General features: G+C 39.2%; 1 protein-coding gene across 3 annotated transcripts in view; it reads left to right on the forward strand.

Moving 5' to 3' along the window:
• The window catches only part of rubcn (rubicon autophagy regulator), a 39,316-nt gene that overhangs the window by 12,892 nt on the left and 2,462 nt on the right, over positions 1–23,962 (forward strand). For 2 of the 3 annotated variants that reach the window (XR_009822024.1, XM_062028010.1), the window contains exons 7-20: positions 1,654–2,079; positions 6,203–6,298; positions 8,625–8,740; positions 8,810–9,014; positions 11,496–11,603; positions 12,098–12,172; positions 13,652–13,712; positions 15,340–15,472; positions 15,549–15,694; positions 16,124–16,188; positions 16,278–16,516; positions 18,443–18,504; positions 18,582–18,735; positions 20,700–20,793. Coding sequence is in view for 2 of the 3 variants with exons in the window: in XM_062028010.1 (XP_061883994.1) it covers positions 1,654–2,079; positions 6,203–6,298; positions 8,625–8,740; positions 8,810–9,014; positions 11,496–11,603; positions 12,098–12,172; positions 13,652–13,712; positions 15,340–15,472; positions 15,549–15,694; positions 16,124–16,188; positions 16,278–16,516; positions 18,443–18,504; positions 18,582–18,735; positions 20,700–20,793 (1,980 nt within the window). In the remaining variant the exon portion in view is untranslated. The remainder of the gene's footprint in view (positions 1–1,653; positions 2,080–6,202; positions 6,299–8,624; positions 8,741–8,809; positions 9,015–11,495; positions 11,604–12,097; positions 12,173–13,651; positions 13,713–15,339; positions 15,473–15,548; positions 15,695–16,123; positions 16,189–16,277; positions 16,517–18,442; positions 18,505–18,581; positions 18,736–20,699; positions 20,794–23,962) is intronic. The other variant, XM_062028011.1, reaches the window with a different exon arrangement.

The following is a 23,962-nucleotide window of genomic DNA, read 5'->3' on the forward strand; positions in this document are numbered from 1 at the left end:
TAGTCCATCCTCCCTCTCACGTCTGCAGCTGGTCCAAAATGCAGCTGCCCGACTTTTAACTAACACAAGAAAAAGAGAGCACATTACTCCTGTTTTAGCCTCCCTCCACTGGCTGCCTGTGTCTTTTAGAGTCCATTTAAAAATTATTTTACTCGTTTTTCAATCCTTACGTGGTCTTGCCCCACCTTACCTCTCTGAGCTGCTCCACCTCTATGCCTCCAACCGGTCCCTCAGGTCAGCTGATCAGCTGCTCCTGGAGGTACCCAAATCAAAGTGCAAGCTTAGAGGGGACAGAGACTTCTCTGTTGCGGGTCCCAAACTCTGGAACGATCTCCCTCTCCATGTGAGACAGGCCCCTTCTTTGGCTACTTTTAAGACCCTTCTTAAAAAACCCTTTTTTTTATTCACTGGCTTTTAACCCAGCATGAGGTTTTAAACTGCTTTAACTTTTTTAACTTTTTAACTGATTTTATCTAACAAATTGTTCTTAAGATAATTTGTATTTGCTTTTTCAATCTGTATTTTACCTCTGTTTTAAATGTTATTTTTTAGTCTGTCCTTTGCCTGTATTTCTTTGTGGTGTACAGCCCTTTGTTCTTCAACTGTGGTTGTTTTTAAAGGGCTTTATAAATAAAGCTGGTATGGTATGGTAACTGAATAATATAATAATAGTTTGACTGGGAAATACTGTGGGACAGTATTTTTCACCAAGAAAATACTCTGGAAAAGATTCTAAAGAATCGTAAATGCAAATCTATAAGCGACACTAAATGACAACACAAGTCGGAGCTTTTCTTCCGGTCACGCATACACAAACCTCTGATTTGGAGAGATGAGAGTAGCTCAAAAATAGAGCAAGTTAGTAAAAAGGTTGAATATGATGTGCTATTTTAAGATAATGGTGAACAATGAAGCAGCTAAGAAATGTAGTAGCTTTTTTTAGGGATGTTTCGATCCGATACAGCCAAAAACAAGTATTGGATTACACCCTGCATTTAAAAGCGTTCCCATACAAGCAGAGGTGGGCAGCAAGTTAACATCTAAATGTCTTCCAATAAACACAACAGTGGTTTTTCTTGTATTTTAGTAAATTGACAAAAGGTAAACATGTCAAGCTATAGGCTTATAGCAGCTACACAACAGCTAAGCACACAATAGCGCACAAGCTAGACATGCGTAAAAAGTGTCCTTAATTGAACAACATTATAAAGTCTAAAATGTAGCGCGTATGAAATAATTAAAGTTGCCTATTCTTACCCGTACAAAGTATCCAGCAGTAACAAACGTCTCTGCATCATTCAACTTACTGCGCCATTAGCTTAGCTTCATGAGTTATTCACTAGGTATTACCACTCCACATCAGTTTAAAGACCGCATACGTCCATTCCAGACTGTTAGTATTGAATAGGTTAGTATTTATCATACATACAAGTGTCCTCTGTTTTACTAATTGTTAAGGATTTGCTGCTAAATGCTGGTTGTTGTGTTCCATACACAGAACATCATTGTAGGACGATGAATAATACACAGTGTGTGTAGGAATAGACTGATGAGCCATAACAGGACTGCTTGTTATTAATGAAGGTAGAATGTGGGATTCTCATCATCATTTCGGTCCTGTCATTAAACAGAAATTACTTTGTACTGTTGCAGATTCTACCTCACCAGCCAGCAGTCTGGGCGCTCCCTGGGTGAGCATGACCAAGCCGGAGGAAAGCGAACGGGGCGTGACGCCCCCTCCTGGACACGCATCCATACCCTCCATCTCTCTTTCCGGGTGTCCCTCGCTCCCCTCCCCTCAGCCTGACACGGGCGATTCAGGCGACTGTGAATATGACGACGGTCCGGAGTACCTGGCCATCGGTAACCTGGGGCAACGCAGTCGCCGCAGCACCCAGAGCTCCACGCCGAGCAGCGAGCCCGGAGAGAGCAAGGGCCGGACCGCTTTGGGAGGTTCCCAGGGCCTGGCCGCGCCCAGGCGCTCCTCTTTTTCGGAGGGCCAGAGAGAGCCGAGCCGAGGCTCTCGGGGACACACGCGTTCTTTTTCTGACACAGGCCTTACCCAAAAACTCAGGAAAGGTAAGTTGATTTTTGAAGGGATTTAATAGGTTTCTTTGGAATGTCAATACAGCCTAAAACATATATCACAGCCTCCTGCGATAACGATATAAATCACGATATATATAATTTGGTATGTAAATGATAATAGAACCATTTCAAAACGGGTTACAAAGACTCCTAACTTAGCTGCTGACGTATGCGGCAACATATTGCCTCATTACCAGTTGTATTTTTTTAAAATCAAAACTATTGGTAAATTGATTTTACTTTTATTATTCTACTTGTTAATTTACTGTTAATACCGTATTTTTCGGACTATAAGTCGCAGTGTTTTTCATAGTTTGGCCGGGGGTGCGACTTATACTCAGGAGCGACTTATGTGTGAAATTATTAAGACATTACCGTAAAATATCAAATAATATTATTTAGCTCATTCACGTAAGAGACTAGACGTATAAGATTTCATCGGATTTAGCAATTAGGAGTGACAGATTGTTTGGTAAACGTATAGCATGTTCTATATGTTATAGTTATTTGAATGACTCTTACCATAATATGTTACGTTAACATACCAGGCACATTCTCAGTTGTTTATTTATGCCTCATATAACGTACACTTATTCAGCCTGTTGTTCACTATTCTTTATTTATTTTAAATTGCCTTTCAAATGTCTATTCTTGGTGTTGACTTTTATCAAATACATTTCCCCAAAAAATGCGACTTATACTCCAGTGCGACTTATGTTTTTTTCCTTCTTTATTATGCATTTTCGGCCGGTGCTTTCTGTTGTAACATGTCTATCTACACTCCAGTTAAAATGTAATAAGCACTTATTCATCTGTTGTTTGGCTACTTTACATTAGTTTTGGGGGACACTTCAAAATTGCGTACCGATCCAATGCCAAGTAGTTACAGGAGAAGTATTGGTCATATCAATCCTAGCTTGATACTCCAAAGTTTTAAGACCAATGAATGATTACATTTTTGATCAGTTATAATCAAACAAAACACGGGATGGTGGTATAACAATATCAATTAAATATTTAAGTTATGTTTTACTGTTGGCTGGAATTTAAATAATTTGGTCTTTGCTCTTAAAACCCTCCTACGTGCAGAGACTTATTTCCGTTAAACAATAACAAAAGATGTGTGACGGCGTGGCTCGGATGGTAATGCGGCCGTGCCAGCAACTTGAGGGGTCCAGGTTCGATCCCAGCTTCCGCCATTTTAGTCACGTCCGTTGTGTCCTTAAGCGGGACCCTTCACCCTTGCTCCTGATGGGTCCTGGTTTGGGCTTGCATGGCAGTTCCCACCATCACTGTGTGAATGGGTGAATGTGGAAATAGTGTCAAAGTGCTTTGAGTACCTTGAAGGTAAAAAAGCGCTATATAAGTATAATCCATTGACCATTTAATTATTTTAAATTTAAAAAAAAAATGCTCTAACTACTGTTGTATCGACCATATGCTCAGTCTATACTTGGTATCGTTACTTTAGATATTTGTATCTATCTATCCGCCCACCTTTGTTTACTTTCAAGACCTTTGGCATATAGTGGTTAGCTTATCCTCCTACAGTGTGTAGTGTAGCATATTTAGCTATTCCTTATCCTCCACGGATAACACTTATCAGAAATGTTGTTTACTTGCCACCATGGAGGCGAGGATTGCGGACTTAAAAACGGCTTTGCACTGTTCAAGGACGTTTGCCGCCAGCTCGCGAGCAATAATGCTACAGTGCGTTGAGGTCACTTTCACATGCTTGTCGCTGTCAAATTTGCAGACACAACTAGAACGTGGCATCAACATGCATAACAATAGTATTACAAAAAAACTTTCCTCCACAACATATACAGTAGCAAGGGGATTCATATTGCCTCATTTGTCGCGTTTTACCTGGTGCATGAAACGTGACAAATTGAGGGGGTGCACTATCCACTTAAGCCGCCAGGCGCCAGTACAGTGCTGAATGTCTTAAAAAAAAATTTGTGGCAATTTTAACTGGGACCACAGCGTCAGTTGTTATGTAGAGTGGCAGTTTCCATCATTTTCAGCAAATGACCCCTGACCAACTTTCCCTTCCCTACTGTACATTTTCGAAGACTTTTTTGACATCTTAATGCATGACTGCACCAACAGCGCCTCTGCCGCTTGCAGCCAAGTACTGCATTTAAAGGCCTACTGAAATGATTTTTTTTTATTTAAACGGGGATCCATTCTATGTGTCATACTTGATCATTTCGCGATATTGCCATATTTTTGCTGAAAGGATTTAGTAGAGAACATCGACGATAAAGTTCGCAACTTTTGGTCGCTTGTAAAAAAAAGCCTTGCCTGTACCGGAAGCAGCGTGACGTCACAGGCTGAAGTGCTCCTCACATTTCCCCATTGTTTACAATGCAGCGAGAGCGATTCGGACCGAGAAAGTGACGATTACCCCATTAATTTGAGCCAGGATGAAAGATTCGTGGATGAGGAAAGTGAGAGTGAAGGATTAGAGTGCAGTGCAGGACGCATCTTTTTTCGCTCTGACCGTAACTTAGGTACAAGCTGGCTCATTGGATTCCACACTTTCTCCTTTTTCTATTGTGGATCACGGATTTGTATTTTAAACCACCTCGGATACTATATCCTCTTGAAAATGAGAGTCGAGAACGCGAAATGGACATTCACAGTGACTTTTATCTCCACGACAATACATCGGCAAAGCACTTTAGCTACGGAGCTAACGTGATAGCATCGTGCTTAAATGCAGATAGAAACAATAGAAATAGACCCCTGACTGGAAGGATAGACAGAAAATCAACAATACTATTAAACCATGGACCTATAAATACACGGTTAATGCTTTCCAGCTTGGCGAAGCTTAACAATGCTGTTGCTAACGACGCCATTGAAGCTAACTTAGCAACGGGACCTCACAGAGCTATGATAAAAACATTAGCTATCCACCTACGCCAGCCAGCCCTCATCTGCTCATCAACACCCGTGCTCACCTGCGGTCCAGCGATCGACGGAAGGACGAAGGACTTCACCCGATCATCCGTGCGGTCGGCGGCTAGCGTCTGATAGCGCGTCTGCTATCCAAGTCAAAGTCCTCCTGGTTGTGTTGCTACAGCCAGCCGCTAATACACCGATCCCACCTACAACTTTCTTCTTTGCAGTCTTCATTGTTCATTAAACAAATTGCAAAAGATTCACCAACACAGATGTCCAGAATACTGTGGAATTTTGACATGAAAACAGAGCTTTTTTGTATTGGATTCAATGGTGTCCAAATACTTCCGTTTAACTACTGACGTCACGCGCATACGTCATCATACATAGACATTTTCAACTGGAGGTTTAGCGGGAAATTTAAAATTGCACTTTATATAAGTTAACCCGGCCGTATTGGCATGTGTTGCAATGTTAAGATTTCATCATTGATATATAAACTATCAGACTGCGTGGTCGGTAGTAGTGGGTTTCAGTAGGCCTTTAATATATGTATATTTTTAAATGGTTGATGAAAGTTCACCCCAATAGCAAGTTGTAATCCATCTGACCAAATCCAAAGCTGCTCACTTAACACCCATTTTTCCTTCTTGGTTGAGGTAACATGCTGTTTGTTTGCTCTACTTCCTTTTCTGCCATTTTGTGCGAAGGAGCGGCCCACCGGAAAATCACCATAATAATAGAGGATCCGGTAGCAGGTTGGCAGTGCAGTTCCACTGTACTCCATCACTTCAACCCGTTCTTCCCTTATTTTTGTTTCCCACTGCATGTGAATGCACTCTTTACATCCTTCAAGTTGCATGTGTTTTTTTATGATTTGTTCATTTTGTGCGGCGTCTGTTTTTGTATGTGCAAGTTCTGTATCCATCTGAGTCCCATTCTGAGTTTAAGAAGTAATGTATGCATTAAGGAAGCCGGAGCCCAAGTTTAGGCCTTGTATATGAAGGAGGAAAAGTGCTTTTTACACTCAGTCACTGTCATATCAAAGGTCCACAGCCATAGTTTGTTGCCGCATGTAATCAGATCAACTGTATCCATGCGTTTCGTTTTGTGACCCAACAGAAGCCAGTCATCATCATTTTTATGCATGTTTCCATGAATGAGATTTGAGACACGGCTAATGGGAGAACACTTTATTTCACAGAATCGACAAGCGATGACTGCTGCATGAAGGACTACAACCCTTTCTCACCTCAGCACAGTGATGCCAGCACGCCCGCTTCCCTTTACATGGATTCTCGTGAGTCCATATGTCCTGACTCAGCATATCTCATTCTGCATGCATAGGAGAAAGATGAGATTCTGTTTGTCTGTATTGCAAATGAGCTATAGTCAAAGTTAGGCATAGAATACCCAAACAGCAACTCTAACCTCCTGACATCAATTATTCAGTTATGTTTTAGATGCTTTTTATTAGGGATTACAACAATTTACAATTTGATTTTTTTTCGGTTCTTAGGGGTGACGATTCAATTGAGAATTGATTCTACATTCAACATGATTCTCTCAATGTATTATTTGGTATGAACCTGATAAATCAGTTTGAAACAGGTTACAGGGTAGGAAAGATGGACTAAAAACGCTATTTTTAAAAATTATTGAAAATTAAAATTATATACTGTATTTAAAAAAAAAAAAAAAAAAAAAAAAAAAATATATATATATATATATATATATATATATATATATATATATATATATATATAAAATTTATCAATTTAGAACCGGAATAAATAAGGATCGCGATCCGAATGTGAATCAAGTACAGGGTATGAGAGATGGCCTAAAAACATGTTTTTAAAAAAATTGATTGTTAAATTTATTTTTGTTTTTTCAACAATCGATTTTTGAAAATTATGAATTTATTTTTAATTGGAGTATTAAAATTTTTGTATATACATATATTTATACATTTGCTAAAATAATAAATTGGTTTGAGTTTGAGTTTATTTCGAACATGCAAGCATACAACATGATCATCACAATTTCCAGTTTCTCTTTTCAACATGTTCGAAAAGGAGTAGGAACCAGCAGAGCTTATTTAATCCTACCCTTTTTCTTTACATAACAGTTGCAAAACTTTTTGTTCACTTCCTGTTCACAATTTATTCACAATAAACTCCATAAGTAATTTAGATTTAGATTTGAAATAAATAAGGATCACCTTTGCTGGGTTGCATATGACGCCACGTCTGTTTTTCTTTTTCGCGGCTTAATTCACATGACGGTCAAGCATCTTAAGCGTAGCATTAAAACAAGTGAGAGTGAGTGTAGCGTCTGAGCAGAAAATACTTGGGTGTTCCAGTCGTTCAAATAGAGAGTTAGGGAAGAGCTTTCATAAAGTCACAAAAGAAGTGGTTCATAAAGGTAATATAGTCAGGGAAAAAACAAAAGTGCGTCAAAGGAAATGGCTCTTAAAAATAATCACTTTCATCATCTTGTGGAATACAATCGGACCAAGCTTGTGTCTGCAGTGATCACTTTGTAAAATATTTTTGAACATTTGATTTGTTTGAAAAAAAATTCTGTGATGTAATCAATTTTATTCTCTACTATATTAGTAGTGTTTGAGAGCAGAACTTAATGTAAAGAAAGGACAAGAGAACGCATTGTTTTGTGTGTTCCTTTGTGGTTTCTATGCCTATATATAACTACGAAGACCTGTTTGTGCAAATAAACTGTCATGATAAGTCCTAGTAATAAGTATTGTGATTGTTGGTCCTATCCACCGTATTTTCACTGTCCATTTTCATAACCGTAACTAAAAGCTTTGTTGTTGTGCAGGAAAGCCGAGTGCTTTATTCGACACGGATGACCACATTATAGCATCTTAGGTGATGTTTGTTAGCATCAAGAAAATATCCTTAATAGTAATAATTAACTAGATGAATAAATCTCTGGTAGGCACAACAGCATACACTGAATCTTGATATCGCTAGCAAACATTGCTGAACAACAGGGACATTTATAGCTGAATAATGAGATCAAATATGAACTTCACAGCATAAAAACAACTGCTGACATGAATTGTTTAAGAGACTAATATTTGTAGCAGGAAATCAACTGCAAACAAAGGTATCCTTTTTCTCATTAGCGTCACCATCACAGCAGCACGGCACTCGTTATGTCTCGTAAATGCGACTAGAAATAGACAGTGTGATTTAAAAAAAAAAAAAATTTCTTAAGAGTGTGTAACTCCACTCCATCCCATTTTAAGTATTTGTTTCATGATTGTTTATATATTTGCCTCCAAACCTTTCAAATTACACCCAAATCTGCACTGATGCAGGTAAATAATCAGCAGCCTAAGAGGACTCGAAACCATCGCCTGAAACCCTCTTAGTCACTTATAGAAACTCGAATGCGAATCAATTACAGGGTATTGGAGATGTCCTAAAAACATATTTTAAAAAATGCTTTTTAAAAGAAAATTGTTTTCATTCATTTTTTTCACAGTCGATTTATAAAAATTATGAATCGATTTAGAATCTAAATAAATAAGAATCGCAAATCGGATGTCAATCGTTTATTTTAATCATTCCTACTATTTATTGTGTTTGCATCAGATGGGTCTCAGTACAGCAGGGCATCAGATGGTTTGTTCAGGAAGCCCTCAGAGGGCCAGAGCCTCATCAGCTACTTGTCAGAGCAGGACTTTGGCAGCTGTGCGGACCTTGAAAAGGTACATAATTAACAGCAGAACTCTCTACGAAGTCAGTCTTAATATTATTATGACTCTCTTTCTCTGCAGGAGAACGCTCATTTTAGCATCTCCGAGTCACTTATCGCGGCCATCGAGCTGATGAAGTATAACTTGCAGCATCGGCAGCAGCAGGATGATGGCGAGGAGGAAGGAGATAGTGACTCTGAGATTCAGCAGCTCAAGCAGAAGATCCGCCTTCGAAGGCAGCAGATCCGACGCAGCCGCCTGCCGCCCTGCACGGCCTCCCAGCACAGTAAGCAGCAGTCCCCTGACACTTACACATGGTTGATCAACATGATATAAAATGTTGGGGAAATTCTTGTTCCATCAGCAAACACGCTTAAGGCTTTGATAACAAAACATGTTGACAAACAATCCGATTTTAAATAGAAATTACCCTTTTGTGCTTCAAATTTAATGTTGACAAAAGTGTGTTGATGTTAACTACAAAAATACTACTATTAATGGAAAAACATTCTTTATTTTAGGCACATTTTGTGTTGAATTATACATGTAACGCTGCTGGATACAGTCCTAGACTTGTTGCAGATAGAAACCAGGTTCATTTGGTCACTGTACTTTTATCGTTACTAGGGCTGCAACTAACAACTAATTTGATCATCGATTAATCTGTTGATTATTAGTTTGATTAATCGATTAATAATCGGATAAAAGAGACAAACTACATTTTTATCCTTTCCAGTATTTTATTGGAAAAAAAACAGCATACTGGCAACCGTACTTATTTTGATTATTGTTTCTCAGCTGTTTGTAAATGTTGCAGTTTCTAAATAAAGGTTTATATAAAAAAGAAAAGAAAAAAGTAGCCTCTGCGCATGCGCATAGCATAGATCCAACGAATCGATGACTAAATTAATCGGCAACTATTTTTATAATCGATTTTAATCGATTTAATCGATTAGTTGTTGCAGCCCTAATCGGTACCAACCTATTCACGTAAAATGAACTAGACTCAGCAGGTGTATTCGTAGCAGGCTGCCTGTCAGTAATGTTGCAGTTTTCCATGTCGACAAAGCAAGCATGCCTGATAGAAAGCACTCCAAAGTAAGGCTTCACTTTTTAAAATGCTCTAGCTCGATGCTAATTTAAATAGGATATGCCATATATATGCTACTTATTAGCGTTAGCGCTACATGGTGATTTTAAAACCTCCAAATTTGGCCATCAAAACTACAACTACGGCTATGTTCACACTGCAGGTTAGGATGTCCTATTCAGGTTATTTTCACGTGACCAAAGAAAATGCAATGTGTGATGTGAACACAATCTGACCCGTATGCAGAAATGATGTCATGATGTCACACCTGCTGCAGTGTTTATGGAATGGCTTCAATTCTAGTAAGTCTCAGTCCTGGCGCATTTGTGGCAATTTAAAAGATTTCATGCAATCAAAGTCAACATCTTCTGAACCGAGTTATTGCATGTAAAAGATTAAAAAGAAAGGCTTAAGCATTTTGGCTCTCGCAGTTTGCTTCGGCATCTGCTCCAAAGAACATGTGCGCAAGCAGCCAGACAGAGGTGGTGGACAATTGACGTGAGTTCCTAAAACTTTATTTTCCCCTGTTTTCTGCTCATTTGTCAACTATATAATTTGCCACTGTCTATTTTGGTGAATAATGATCACTGCAGTCACACTGGATACATATCTGATTAATAACATACATAAGAGGCTTGGGTCGGATTTGAAAAATTCGGAATTGCACTGTTCACATTGACATGAAAAAATCTGATGAAGGTCACATGTGGCCAAAAATATTGCAATTGACTTGCAGTGTGATTAAGGCCTATGATACACATTACAATCAAACTTCCGGTCTGTAAAAAGTACAATACTTACAGTATGAATACTTTGTAGGACTCAACAAAAGACAGGGCTACTAGATTCAACTTTAATGGCAAAGACTACTTCCTGACAAACTGAAATGAGGTGTAAGAAAACTAGCTATAACTGGACACCACAGTATCATTATCAGCTCATTATTAAATGTTAAAAAAATATATATATATCGTATTTTTCGGACTATAAGTCGCTCCGGAGTATAAGTCTCATCGGCCGAAAATGCATAATAAAGAAGGGAAAAAACATTTATAAGTCGCACTGGAGTATAAGTCGCATTTTTGGGGGAAATTTATTTGATAAAACCCAACACCAAGAATAGACATTTGAAAGGCAATTTAAAATAAATAAAGAATAGTGAACAACAGGCTGAATAAGTGTACGTTTTATGACGCATAAATAACCAACTGAGAATGTGCCTGGTATGTTAACGTAACATATTATGGTAAGAGTCATTCAAATAACTATAACATATAGAACATGCTATATGTTTACCAAACAATCTGTCACTCCTAATCGCTAAATCCCATGAAATCTTATACGTCTAGTCTCTTACGTGAATGAGCTAAATAATATTATTTGATATTTTACGGTAATGTGTTAATAATTTCACACATAAGTCGCTCCTGAGTATAAGTCGCACCCCCGGCCAAACTATGAAAAAAACTGCGACTTATAGTCCGAAAAATACGGTATATATATTCTTAACAAATGAACATTCATTACTACATAAACACTCCAAACTAAAGTAACGGGAATTTATATTGTATCTGTTCAAATGTGAAAGGTACCTATCTCTACAAGTACCCCAAGACCGCTACTCATTCAATTTAATATGTAATACTCAACTATGTTTCTCCATGTTTGCTGTTTTAGTTTTCCACTCCACCGATAGCGGCGGCTCGAGGAGGAGCTCCCAGGACTCCCTTCACGGCCTGTCTGACTCCGACTCTGCCGAGGAGGTGGAGGAGTGTGAACTACGAGGTAAAAAGACTTAACCCTGATTGAGCTGGAATTATAAGTGCGCTGTCATAAGCCAATCACCACATCGCCTTCATACTGCTAACTTAACGTTTCCCCATCAATCATTTCCCGTGCTTCCTGGTAACCCAAAGGGTGCAGACTCGCAGGGGGTGAAGTTTTACATGCTGACTTTGGAATGTTTTATTTTGATAGGGTATGTCTGGTGTAGGCAAGCATTTATGCTCTATTTTAATGTTTTTATCTTAGTAAAATGTTTTCTGCCTGTGACGAAAGGGAGTACAAAGGAGTAGACCTCAGTCCACATCTTTCTTGGAGGTTTTTTACTCATCTCCCATTGCATGTCAGATAAGGTGTTGTTGCACTTTGGGGCCCACACGTGACGATGTGCTGTCCACATATGTCCTGTGTGTTTGCATGCAGCACCTTCAGTCTTTGTTTGAAATGTTGGTGCTTTTTGGTGACGGTCGTGCTGAGTGTTAGTTTCTGTTTCTCAGATGGCTGTGAGGGTCAGTCCCTGCTGGCGGTCTCTCAGAACGGCCTCTCCCTGTCACTTGCCTCCCTTTTTTCAGGTATCTGCTGGGTGGCTGTTAAGAGGGGGCGGGGCTCCTCTTGGAGGAAAACGCACTGCTCGACTCCCAACTGAAACTTATAGTCCTTCCTGGTAAACAGTTCATAGCCAATTGCCTTTCGGCTATGGCTAACAGCAATCAGCTGGTAAAAGAGTAAACATTTGTTTGAGATTGTCGCATTTCAAGTTTTCAGTTTGGAGTTGAGCCCGCTCTCTGCCTGCGTTGGTGTTTGTTGTGCTGTGCTAGTGTTTAGGGATGCTTGTGTAAAGTCTATGTGATTTGATAGTCTATCTATGTAGCTGCTGTACCACCCATCTGCGTGTTCATCTACACGATCACCCTGTTTATTTTCAAGAAGTAGGGCTGGGCGATATGGCTAAAAACGGTATCACGATATAAATGTTTTGTATCGGTCGATATCCATAATTATTTTTTGTGACCTATCAAAAATAAGGATTAGTAGAAAAATATATTAAATGTAAATGTTTTGTTTAAAACGTAACCTTCCTCTGATTTTAATCCCGTCGGCTGTCAAGGCAGAAAGGACAGGAAATGTCAACACAACCATGGAAAACACTCAATGTAAACAACACTTAACAATGACGTCTTAAAATTTAAGTGCAAAAATAACAAATATGTAAGAAAGGCTTAAAAAAGTGTAACAAAATAGTGCAAAATGTAAACAAAAAGAAATTTTAAAATATTTTTTGCAGGTTTAGTGCCAGGAAGTTACGGCTGTGCTCTAAAAGGTGAGCGCGGCTAATGTGGTCCACATTGTTTAAACTACTGTCCGTTTTAAAAAAATCCAAAAATCTGCCAGACTGTCAAGGTAACTTTTCCTCTGATAACAATTTCTTTGCTCTCTGCAGCACTGTTTTTTTTAGTTTCTCTTCTCACTCCAAGCAAAGAATCAACCGCGAGACAACAAGATGGCGCAACCAAACTTGATACTGCTACCTGATTGGCTATCACTTCCTGCTGTGCTCGGTTACCAGCGAGCGAGTGCCTTTGTCAATGCAACCAACCTTGTTTCGCAACTTCTATTTTTTTCCGACAATGGAAAAAAATTAATCTAACGTTTTATTTAACACATTTTTTATTGATATTGATTACCTGCCTATCGCAATATTTATTGATATCGTTTTATCGCCTAGCCCTAGCTGTCATACATTGCATTCACACACTTAATCCATCCTTTATTTTTGTCCTGTGATTTCTGCCTCAGAAGAACAAAACAGAGTCCTCATCATAGCACGTGAAATAGTTCTCTTTATATTGTGTGTATTGTTGCAATATCTTGTTCTGTGTGCTGCTGAGCTGTAGTAAGTAGTGAACTACTAACATCCTCCGCTGATTGATTGCTGATACTTGTTAGTATAGAAGAGCTCTGATTCTCCTTTTTGAAATGTCAGTTTTATTAACTTGACTGGTTCATGAACTATATTGTCTCAATGATGGGTGTGTGGCTATTTGTTCCAGAAGCAGACATTAAGCGCAGCGTAAGCTCCAGCAGCAGGTCCTTTTTGAGCTCAGAGTCCATGTAAGTGAAAGCCTTTGTTCCTCCTGTTGCGAGCATTCCTGAAGCTCACCAGACAGTTTATTAGCCACACATGCACAACTAACAAGATCCACTAAGGTTACCAAAATATTAGTATTCCCTCTCAATTTAATGCAATATAAATTGACAATTATATAACGGTTACATTAATGCTTCTAAGAGCATTACTTTTGACCTATTTTGATGTATTGCATGAATAGTTTGGAAGTGGCCTAACAATTCTAAATCGATTCATATTAAAAAAAAATGAACTGAAGAAAAACATTTAGAAAAATATATTTTTTTTAAGAATCCATTATAAAACATGTTTTCTAAAGCCATCTCTCATACCCTGCCATTGATTCACATCCTAATCATGATTTTTATTTATTCCAATTCTAAATATATTCATAATTTTCAAAAATCGACTCTAAAAAAAACTTAAAACTTGTTTTTAAAAATACGTTGTTTTTATGCATTTGCATTGGGATCGAATCGGGGGCTGATATTTGCCCTTTTTTAACTGATCGGCTGATGAGCTGCAAAGCCCACACCTGTGTCCTAGTGTTTGCATGTCTACGTGAAGTAAACATACATAGAGAAAAAGGAATGGCTAAGCATGACACAAACTCACCAAGCAGGACATCACAAGACCCTAACCGCTAAAGCTTCAATGTAAAGTAGAGGTGATCGATCCAGATGTCGACACTTTTGATACCTAGTATAGTATTAGTATGCACCGATACTAAAGTGATTAGATTGACCCTTTTCTTTTTCTTCTTCTTCTTATTAGAAAATCACTTTTTGGGTGTTTTTTGTTATTGATTACTAAGTCAGGGAGTAAGTCTGTGGAACTCCTTCATTCTGCACTCCATCCAGCTGTATAATCACTTGCCACACAGCAATAGATGATATCTGTCTATTACCTGACATATTCTATGTTAGCTACTTCTCTTTGTTTCTAATGTCTATTTTCTGCAGGATTTACTCTCTATTTTATGCTGCAGCTGTCACATATACTGTAATATTGTACATGGTAATTGTTATATATTGTATATATGATATAAACATAATATAATATAATATATCAGTATATATAATATACTGTACATATATTATGTAAAATTACGTATATATGTTATATTTTATATCGCTATAGTTAGTCTATTTATACCTGCATTGTCCTTTCCATCCTTACACTTTCCATCATTGTAACTGAGCTACTGTGTGGAACAATTTCCCTTGTGGATCATTAAAGTTTGTCTAAGTCTAAGATACAGGAAGGCTTTGCGCTCAAAACCCAAATAATTTTAAATAGGTGCATTAAACACTTTATTTTGTCAAAAAATGTATGTAACATTTAATACTACAAATGTAATACGCTTGATTCACAACAATATTAACCAATTCTATATTTAATAAGATACTGTAAGCTTTATAAAAATGTGTTATTGTGTTCATTTTAGTTACTTGCTAGAAAACGGTTTAATTTCTATTATCTATTGTCAAAGTATCGTATCCGGACTCGAATAGGATCATATCTGAGGCCAAAAATACTGATCTGGATGTCCCTAATTGGTACAGTAATCTTTTCGTCCCTGCATCAATTCTATCATTTCTCCTGGTGCAGCTCCACCTCCTTCCTTCAGTCCAACTCAGCTGAGTCGGTCGCCATGGGTTTGCTCCGACAGTTTGAGGGCATGCAGCTCCCCGCAGCCTCCGAGCTCGACTGGCTGGTTCCAGAACAGGATGCCCCGCAGAAGGTAAGCCTTCTTGTTTACACAGCTGATGATGCCACCGACTAAAGTCATAACACCCTTTTTGTCCGTGTTTCCTCAGCTGCTGCCTATCCCAGACTCTCTGCCCATCTCACCCGATGATGGGGAACATGCCGACGTCTATAAGTTACGAATACGGGTGCGAGGGAACCTGGAGTGGGCGCCGCCACGACCGCAGATCATCTTTAACATTCACCCGCCACCCAAGTACGTCAGCACCAGCTTTTACTGACCTTCTGTCTTCATACAGTGGTACCCCTTTAATATGTACTTACAATATAGCTGATATACAATATAATATAAATGACATAAACTTGGCCGTTATATCATGGTAATGCATGTTAATGACAAATGCAAAGTCCCTTCTAAGTCAACAATTCTCACCTTCATGGTGGCAAATAAACTAAATTACATTAATATTAATTTTTAGAAAAATAATACAACTGGAAATGACAGAATATGTTACCGCAAATGTCAGCGGCCAAAATAGGAGTTTTGAAATGTTTCTATTATATTTTATATGCCAAAAAATGTATTGCTATATATATTACATATCGCAATACAGATTATAGGCCACGTCGCCCATCCCTATTTGAAACCCAACAAGGTAAGAATAATTTGCTTTTCCACCGCCAGGAGGAAGATAATCGTGGCTAAACAGAATTACCGCTGTGCTGGCTGCGGCACCCGTGTTGACCCAGGTACAGTACTCCACTGTTTTTACCTTATTTAGGTTTACGCTCTCACACACCTCCATAGCGAGCGACTGACCCTTGTGTTTGTGGCCCAGACTACATCAAGAGACTGCGCTACTGCGAGTACACCGGCCGTTACTTTTGCCAGTGCTGCCACGAGAACGCCCAGGCTGTGGTTCCCGGTCGAATTCTGATGAAGTGGGACTTCGGCAGATACTACGTGAGCAACTTTGCCCGTGACTTGCTGAGCAAGATTGCTGGCGACCCACTCTTCAACCCGAATGACATCAATAGTGGTCTCTACAAGAAGGTCAAGGCGCTGGAGTCCGTCCGTGTGAGTAATTGTAATTTGATTGGTTTGAGCATTATTAATTCACCAAATGTTTAAAGTGGAAAAGAGCATATGGACCAAAATGCGACTGCTGGGTGTGAATGTTCGTAATCGTGTAATAATGGTAGCTGTGTGGCCTGTAAATATATTGGAAGCAGAGTGAAGGAACCTGTTCATGCGCTTGATTGCGGTTATTAAACGGGGAAATTAACTTTTTTAGAAATTTTGCCTACAGTTCACATTCATTATGAAATACATGACGATGAATGTATTTTTTATATTTTATTTTTTTGCATTCTAACTATTAAATTAAAGTGATCGTGGGGCCCGGGGGAGCACATAGTCAAGCATGTTTTTGTGCCGTTCTGGCCATTTTCAGGTCCTAAATGACTGTCAAAATGTACCAACTTGTCAGAATACTTACTCAGACTTCTTCTGTCTAGGTAAGATGCATTATTTATGATCTACAATAAACTTACAGAGACCAAGGAAGCGAGGAAGCATCAGAACACTTGATGATGTAAACATAGAGACACACTGTAGTGATTACGGCGCCGCTATAAATAGTTTGTCTGTGTTTGCGCTTATAACAATATCACTAACCGTTGGTTAATATTCAAGTCACAAACTGTAAATGGAGTATTGTTGGCGGTTTTTGAATGGTTATGTATTGGATTTTATAGGCGGAATAGTGGCGCTTCCATTGGCTCCGTTGTAAGCAGACTTTTATTTCCGTTTATTTAGTATTTAAAATGCATGAAAAAAAATCCATCCGTCCTTTAATAATGATTATGAACAATACCGGTAGGCAAAATTAAAAAAAAAGTGCAGTTCCCCTTAAGGTGATGCTGAGAAGATAATATTGCTATATTTGGCCACGAGTACAGTGGAACCTCAATTCACAAACTTAGCTGGTTCTTGAGCATGGTTCGTATATCGAAAAGTTTGTATAGTAAAGTAAATTTCTCCATAAGAAACAATGTAAATATGAATGTTTTTCAGCCTCAACAAAAGTCCATGTTTTAGTTCAGGTTTGCACACTTTGAACACAATATAAAGTGCTATGCAGTACTGTATTTTAAACAAACATAACAAGAAGGTGATGAATTAACCTGCTGTCCTCTGTATGCACGGCTCTGCCAACGCGCGCACACAGAAAAAAGTCCCTTTAGTGACCTTGCACTCGAAGTCACAAAAATATTTTATTTAAATAGCCATATTGCTATAATAACAACTATTTACATAACTAAAATCAACTTACAGGCAGTAAATTAGCATTGGCAAAGATCCTCTTGTAAGCTGATCCTTTAAAAAGGGACCGACAGAGGGAGGGAAGGGAGAGGTGTACGGGGGAGGGGCTGTGTGTGTGCGTGCGTGCGTGCGTGCGTGCGTGCGTGCGTGCGTGCGTGCGTGCGTGCGTGCGTGCGTGCGTGCGTGCGTGCGTGTGTGTGTGTGTTAAATCTGTGTTGTAATTTAGCTTTGGCTACAAACACTATGATGCATACATTGGACGACTGTTTCAGATATCTATGTTTCTGTATCTGTCCCTATTTCAAATAAACCTAAAAAAAAGAGGTGTTGCTGAACAAGAGGTAGTCTTCACCTCCGCTGTGAAATAAGTCTGCTTTGGCATTTTTTTCCAGAAATGTCTGTTCTCATCGCAATTCAAAACTTGCTGTGGTACAGAGCCACCTTTCTCAATCTCTTCAATACGAGCAAGCACAAAATGGCTGCCAGCCAGACACAAATGAATGAATGAACACAGAGACATGGTTCGCGCACAGTCATATATGGCGCAATCTAAAAAGTTTGCAAATATAGGGGTTTGTAAATCGAGGTTCCTCTGTACTACTATTTATCAAAGATATTTTAATGTGTGAGTGAAGCAAATATCATTTTTAAAAATCATCTTATTTCTCCCCTTTTTAGGTTTTAAGGATGCAGCTGTTTCATATGAAAAATCTCTTCAAGACCTGTCGCTTTGCAAAGGAGTAAGCGTTAAACTGCTATATGACTTGGTTCAAATGCTGTCCTGTGTCATGTGTCTTGTGTGCTTGTCCTGTTTTAGGGTTCTTGAGTATTTTGACAGTCTTTCCGGTCACCTGACAGAGGACCTTCACCTGTTCTCCCTAAATGACCTCACCTCCGTGCGCAACGGGGAATTGGCCCCACGGATGAAGGAGATGCTTAAACTCGGCACCATGCACGTAGCAGGCTGTGTGGTGAGTCAAGTTTGTTAAACATATGAACAGTTGATTATGTGATACCATATGGTGCCTGTCTTCTTACAAGGCAGTACTCACAGCTGGTCTTAAAGTCATAAGGATTTTGGGTAGTTTTATTTCATAGCTTTTCAGTCCTCACCAGTGCAAAGATGAGTGATAACACTGACTGGTGAACTTCCTGGCAAATCTAACTTTCAAAATGCACGTTTTAAACAAAACTGTCAGAAATTTTCGACCAAATATATGACATGACGTGCATTCAAGTAAAACAATTAAAAAATGTTTGTGTGTCACATTCTGGCAGTAAAACTGCATTTGTGTCAATATAGTGGGTATTTTGAAGTTGATTTAAACTATGCAAGCAAGTTAATTTCTGCGATTGATTGCGATTATTCAAAATTCAATTAAGATTATTTAAAAATTGTCGTTGAACAGCACTAATTTTAAGCGTGCCCCAATCTGATATAGATCGGATATCTGTCCGATCGATATCAGCAAAAAAAGAAAAAAAAGTACCAATCTATATCATCTTGCATCTAAAATATCCAATATAAGCGCTTCGATACAAGCAGTACTCAGGGACGTAGCTAGGATTTGACAAATACCAAGGTCAAAAATTGATTGTCCAAGAGGAACTTTGAAAGGCTGAAATCATGGGTATCCCAGCACCATATAAATTAAATTACCTTGAGAAACACAATGTATTTCCTGAATAACAAAAGCTTTAATTGAGAGATAACTATCTAACATCCTTGATAATCAGCAGGATTTTGTAACAGTCCACTTTTTTATTAATATCCTGAAGTTTAGCATATTAAATAATTTTAACAGCATTAAAACATAAATATAAAAAACTTACCAAATGTACAGTACAACTTTTCCCAAGGCAGAGGTGTATTAAAAAATATCCAGTAAAAAAAGTGTCAACATCATTCAATTTACTCCGTCATGAACTTAACTTAATGAATTAAAATTAATTACAACTCCACTTGAACTTAAAGACACCTGTCAGGTTTAAACATCGATGACATCTATTAAAACAGACAAGAAGCAAAGACTCAAACAGAGACAGAATTCAATTTGGCTCAGTGAGGAGAAACGTGTACATCTGTACCCTTGTACAGTGTCATTACGCTCTAACAAAAAAAGGTTCACGTCTCCTCCTTTTATTTGGATATTCCCTGTTTACATAACAACAGCTGTTTCTAAAGGAATGGGGGGTATGTAAACAGCCATTGTTTTTGGTCACATTAAGACAAAAGAAAAAGATGCCTCAGGCTTGGACTGGTCCTGGATCGAGCTTGGGCAAGTCTTGGATCACAATAGATAACCCCTCTCGTCTCCTCCCATCGTACACAGCGGAATTTTCCAAGCCTCTGGCTTGGGGCAACAAAGACAGCTTTCGTCTGTTCACTGGGAAATCAGAGAACGGAAAGTTTTTTGATAATTTACATACAATTTTTCTGACAACAGCATAAGTGCATTCCAGATGGTAAATAATACATAGGTTAATATTTTACCTGCAATTGTTCTGTTTTAATAATTCCACTTAATCAAGCTTTTTCTAACAGTCCACAATACAAAATAATACAAGTATATATGACTCATGTAGATCAATCAGTATGAGATCGATATCGGCCAATACTAAAGGCTGCTATATCTGTTTCGTATCACAAGTAAAAAAAAAAAAATTGTATCGGGACTTATCATTATTGTTTAATACTGAAATTTTAAATGTTTAATAACTGTGAGAGGCATATTAAATGGTTTAGGTCATAGACAATATGCATTTTTTAGGGCTTCTTATGGGTTTTGTTCACATTTTTTCGCCATTTGGTTTGGTCTTTGAACGTAACCGCCTACTCCACTGTAGTTGTGCAAAAGACATTTGTCACAAAAGCATATTTTCAGCTGTTTCCAGTACAAATGTTGTAGCTCACGTCTCCGCTGATCTTCCCCAGCTGTGCCAGGCGAAAGGCTTCGTGTGCGAATTCTGCGGCAACGACAAAGACATCATCTTCCCCTTTCAACTGAGCAAGTGCCAGCGCTGCGAAGGTGAGCCCTCTCAGATGGTAGCGGGCCTGGGTGGCCTACAGTTGCCGCCTCGCCGCCGCTCCGCTCCCATTATCTGGAAAGACTGGAAGATCGCTAAGCCTCGGAGGCTGGCGAAGGCCCTCTCCAAGGACCGGCGGGACGGGGAGGGGGGCGAGGAGGATTTAGAATGGGCCGAGGGCTGGAACAAAACATTCACACACAAAACCGACCCCAAACAGGATAAAGAGGGAGCTTTTTGGGGATTCTCTCCTGGGAAGTTAGCAAAAGCGTTTTCCTGGCATCAGGAGGCTGAGGACGAGCAGGAGGTGACCGGAAGGCGCGAGTCTGAGAAGGATGAAGGGAAAGAAAGTGATCAAGAAAGCAAGGAGGGGGGAGAGGTTTGCGGCAAAGAAAGATCAACGAGTGAGGAAAGTGAGGATGGGCGGGCAAGAAGGCTGAATTTACTTAAAATTCTCCATTTAGAGCGACTGAAAAAGAGCCTCTCGAAGAGTGACAGGAAGTGCAGTGACAGCGAGACATGCAGCAGTCAGGACAGTTTAGAAGACGCCGGAACAGGACAAGGGAGAATGGAGACATGGTTAGCCGGGCTAGGCAAGACTTTCTCTAAAGGAGGCTCTGAGGATGAAGACAGAGCCGAAGCGAAAGAAGAAGAAAGGGAAAAAAATGTCAAGAAAGCTTTGTCGGAGGTGGGAGGCGGGGCTTTGGAGGTGGACGACAGGGAAGCTGAAAAAGAGGCGGAGGGGACGCAGACAGGTGAACAAGCGGATCCCGTTCCCATTCGGACCAACTGGCGAGCTCGCAAGACGCGCCGAGCCCGCAGAGTCACCAGAGGCAGGCAAACGTGTGAAGGGGAGACAGGCGGTGGTGCAGACGAGCAATAAAGGTTGTGTACAGCAAAGCCCAATATAATTCATGCTCAGCGCACGTTTCGAGTTGGTTAGAATGTTTATCTGGTCTTTTAGCTGGAAGTGACACTTTGTGTGGCATTTGCCTGTTCTCCTCGTTTCTGCGCACACTTTGAAAAATGCACTTTAAATGAATTGAAGACTCTAAATCAGGGGGCTCCAAACTTTTTCCAGTGAGGGCCGCATTCAGTAAAATCGAAGGATCCGGGGGACACTTAAATGCATTTTGTAGGTTAGAGATGCTGTTTGTAGCACCCTGCAATATTCTGGCAACCAGACTCGGGTGTATTTAAAGACGGCAGAAAAAACATAGCCAAAATTATTTATTATTGCAATTATACAGCCATTTTTTGGTAATATTATGTTAGGAGTTACCAGGATTCTTTGTACAAAATGTTTGTCTAAGAAGTATCATTTTTTTTCCCATCCATCATCTTCCTCTTATCTGAGGTTGGGTCGCGGGGGCGGTAGCTTAGGCAGAGAAGCCCATACTTCCCTATTTTCCAGCCACTTTGTCCATTTCCTCCCGGGGGATCCCGAGGCGTTCCCAGGCCAGCTGGGAGACATAGCACCCCCTACGTACCAACTTATATTTTTTAAATATAAAAGCAAAATAATGAAAATAGCAACCCAACGTTCTTGTGTCATTTCCAGCTAGAGATACACATTCACCAAATGTAGTAACACATGAACCCAAAGATGGTTCTTTAAATGAATGTGTTACCAAAGCTGCAACGCAGTAAAAACTTGCGTTGATTTGTCTGTTATTTATTGCTTCAGCTTTTTTGGGAGTCGGGCACAATTTTTTTTTTATCTGAAAGATAAATTAAGTTTAGAATGGATTGTTTTCTTTAATGGTAAAACTAAAATGTTATTTGAGTAATGTGTGGATTATTAGCATAGTTAGACATAAAGTTTTGACCAGGCTATAAGACACATCTTTTTTCCTGGACCCGTTTGTTTTTATTGTTTTTTTCTAAGAAAGTATTATTAATTTTGTTTGGGGGGGAAAAAACTGATAATGACCTAAAAATGATTTGATATTTTTAAATACTTAATGATGATTCTGCTTCATCGATCATCGATTTTTTTTTGAGCAAGTCGTTGAATTGCTGCACGTCAAAGGTGACAGGAAGAAAAGCACAGACTCCCTTGAAGGGAAGTAATTTGTGTGAGTGACAGGAAGAAAAGCTCAGACTCATTTGAAGGGAAGTCATTTGTGTGAGTGACGGGAAGAAAAGCACTGACTCACTTGTAGGGAAGTCATTTGTGTGACAGGGAGACAATCTCAGACTCACTTGTAGGCGAGTGATTTGTGTGAGTGACAGGAAGAAAAGATCAGACTCCCTTGTAGGGAAGTCATTTGTGTGAGTGACGGGAAGAAAAGCTCAGACTCACTTGAAGGGAAGTCATTTGTGTGAGTGACAGGAAGAAAAGCGCAGATTCACTTGTGGGGAAGTCTTTAGTGTGAGTGACAGGAAGAAAAGCTCAGACCTACTTGCCTGTAAGTCATTAGGGAAGTCATTTTGTGCCACCCCTTGGTTTGTATGCATATATGCAAAAAACGAATCGTACGTAAACAGAAGCCATTTTGCCCAAAATAAATAATGTAAATTAAATGAGTTGCTAATGCCGAAAAATTTTAAATGTAGAAGACATTGCAAAATACATCTAAATAACAAATGAAAAGGATAAAAAAATACATTTTGGGGCACAGAGCTATGCTTTGTAATGTTCCACAACTTTCTTGAATTCAAAGTGTGGACACTCGCAACTTTCTTTGGCCCCACGGTGGCTTATTTTGCAGCTAATAAAAAAAAAACGCACTGAGACTGAGTCACCAACGTGGGGGATTCTTTGTTTAATCACTAAATTCCCCGGAAGGAAACTGACTACTGTGTTAGATTTTTAGATTTAGATTTATTGGTCCCTGTTGGGGAAATTCATTTTCATTGCTGTACGCGGCTATAGCTGCGGGGATAAGGCTTTTCCTGAGGTTCAATGTTTGGCCGTTCAATAACCAAGACGGTATACAAAAACCCAGGCAAATATTCAACACCACTGTATCTCTAAACCGACTCCTATTTTTCAGACGGACATCCAGGAAAAAAAACGAGTATCTTATATAATGGTAGCAGATAAGATGTATAAGTTATTTTTAATGAGGCACTCCTTTATGTTGTCTTAGCTCCTTTTAGTTTGAGCTTTTCCATCAAGCTTGAGGCGGTCGAGTGGATTTACATTTCTTTCACTTCCTTACTTGG

Source organism: Entelurus aequoreus, linkage group LG19 (assembly GCF_033978785.1).
Source record: "Entelurus aequoreus isolate RoL-2023_Sb linkage group LG19, RoL_Eaeq_v1.1, whole genome shotgun sequence".
NCBI classification, from domain to species: domain Eukaryota; kingdom Metazoa; phylum Chordata; class Actinopteri; order Syngnathiformes; family Syngnathidae; genus Entelurus; species Entelurus aequoreus.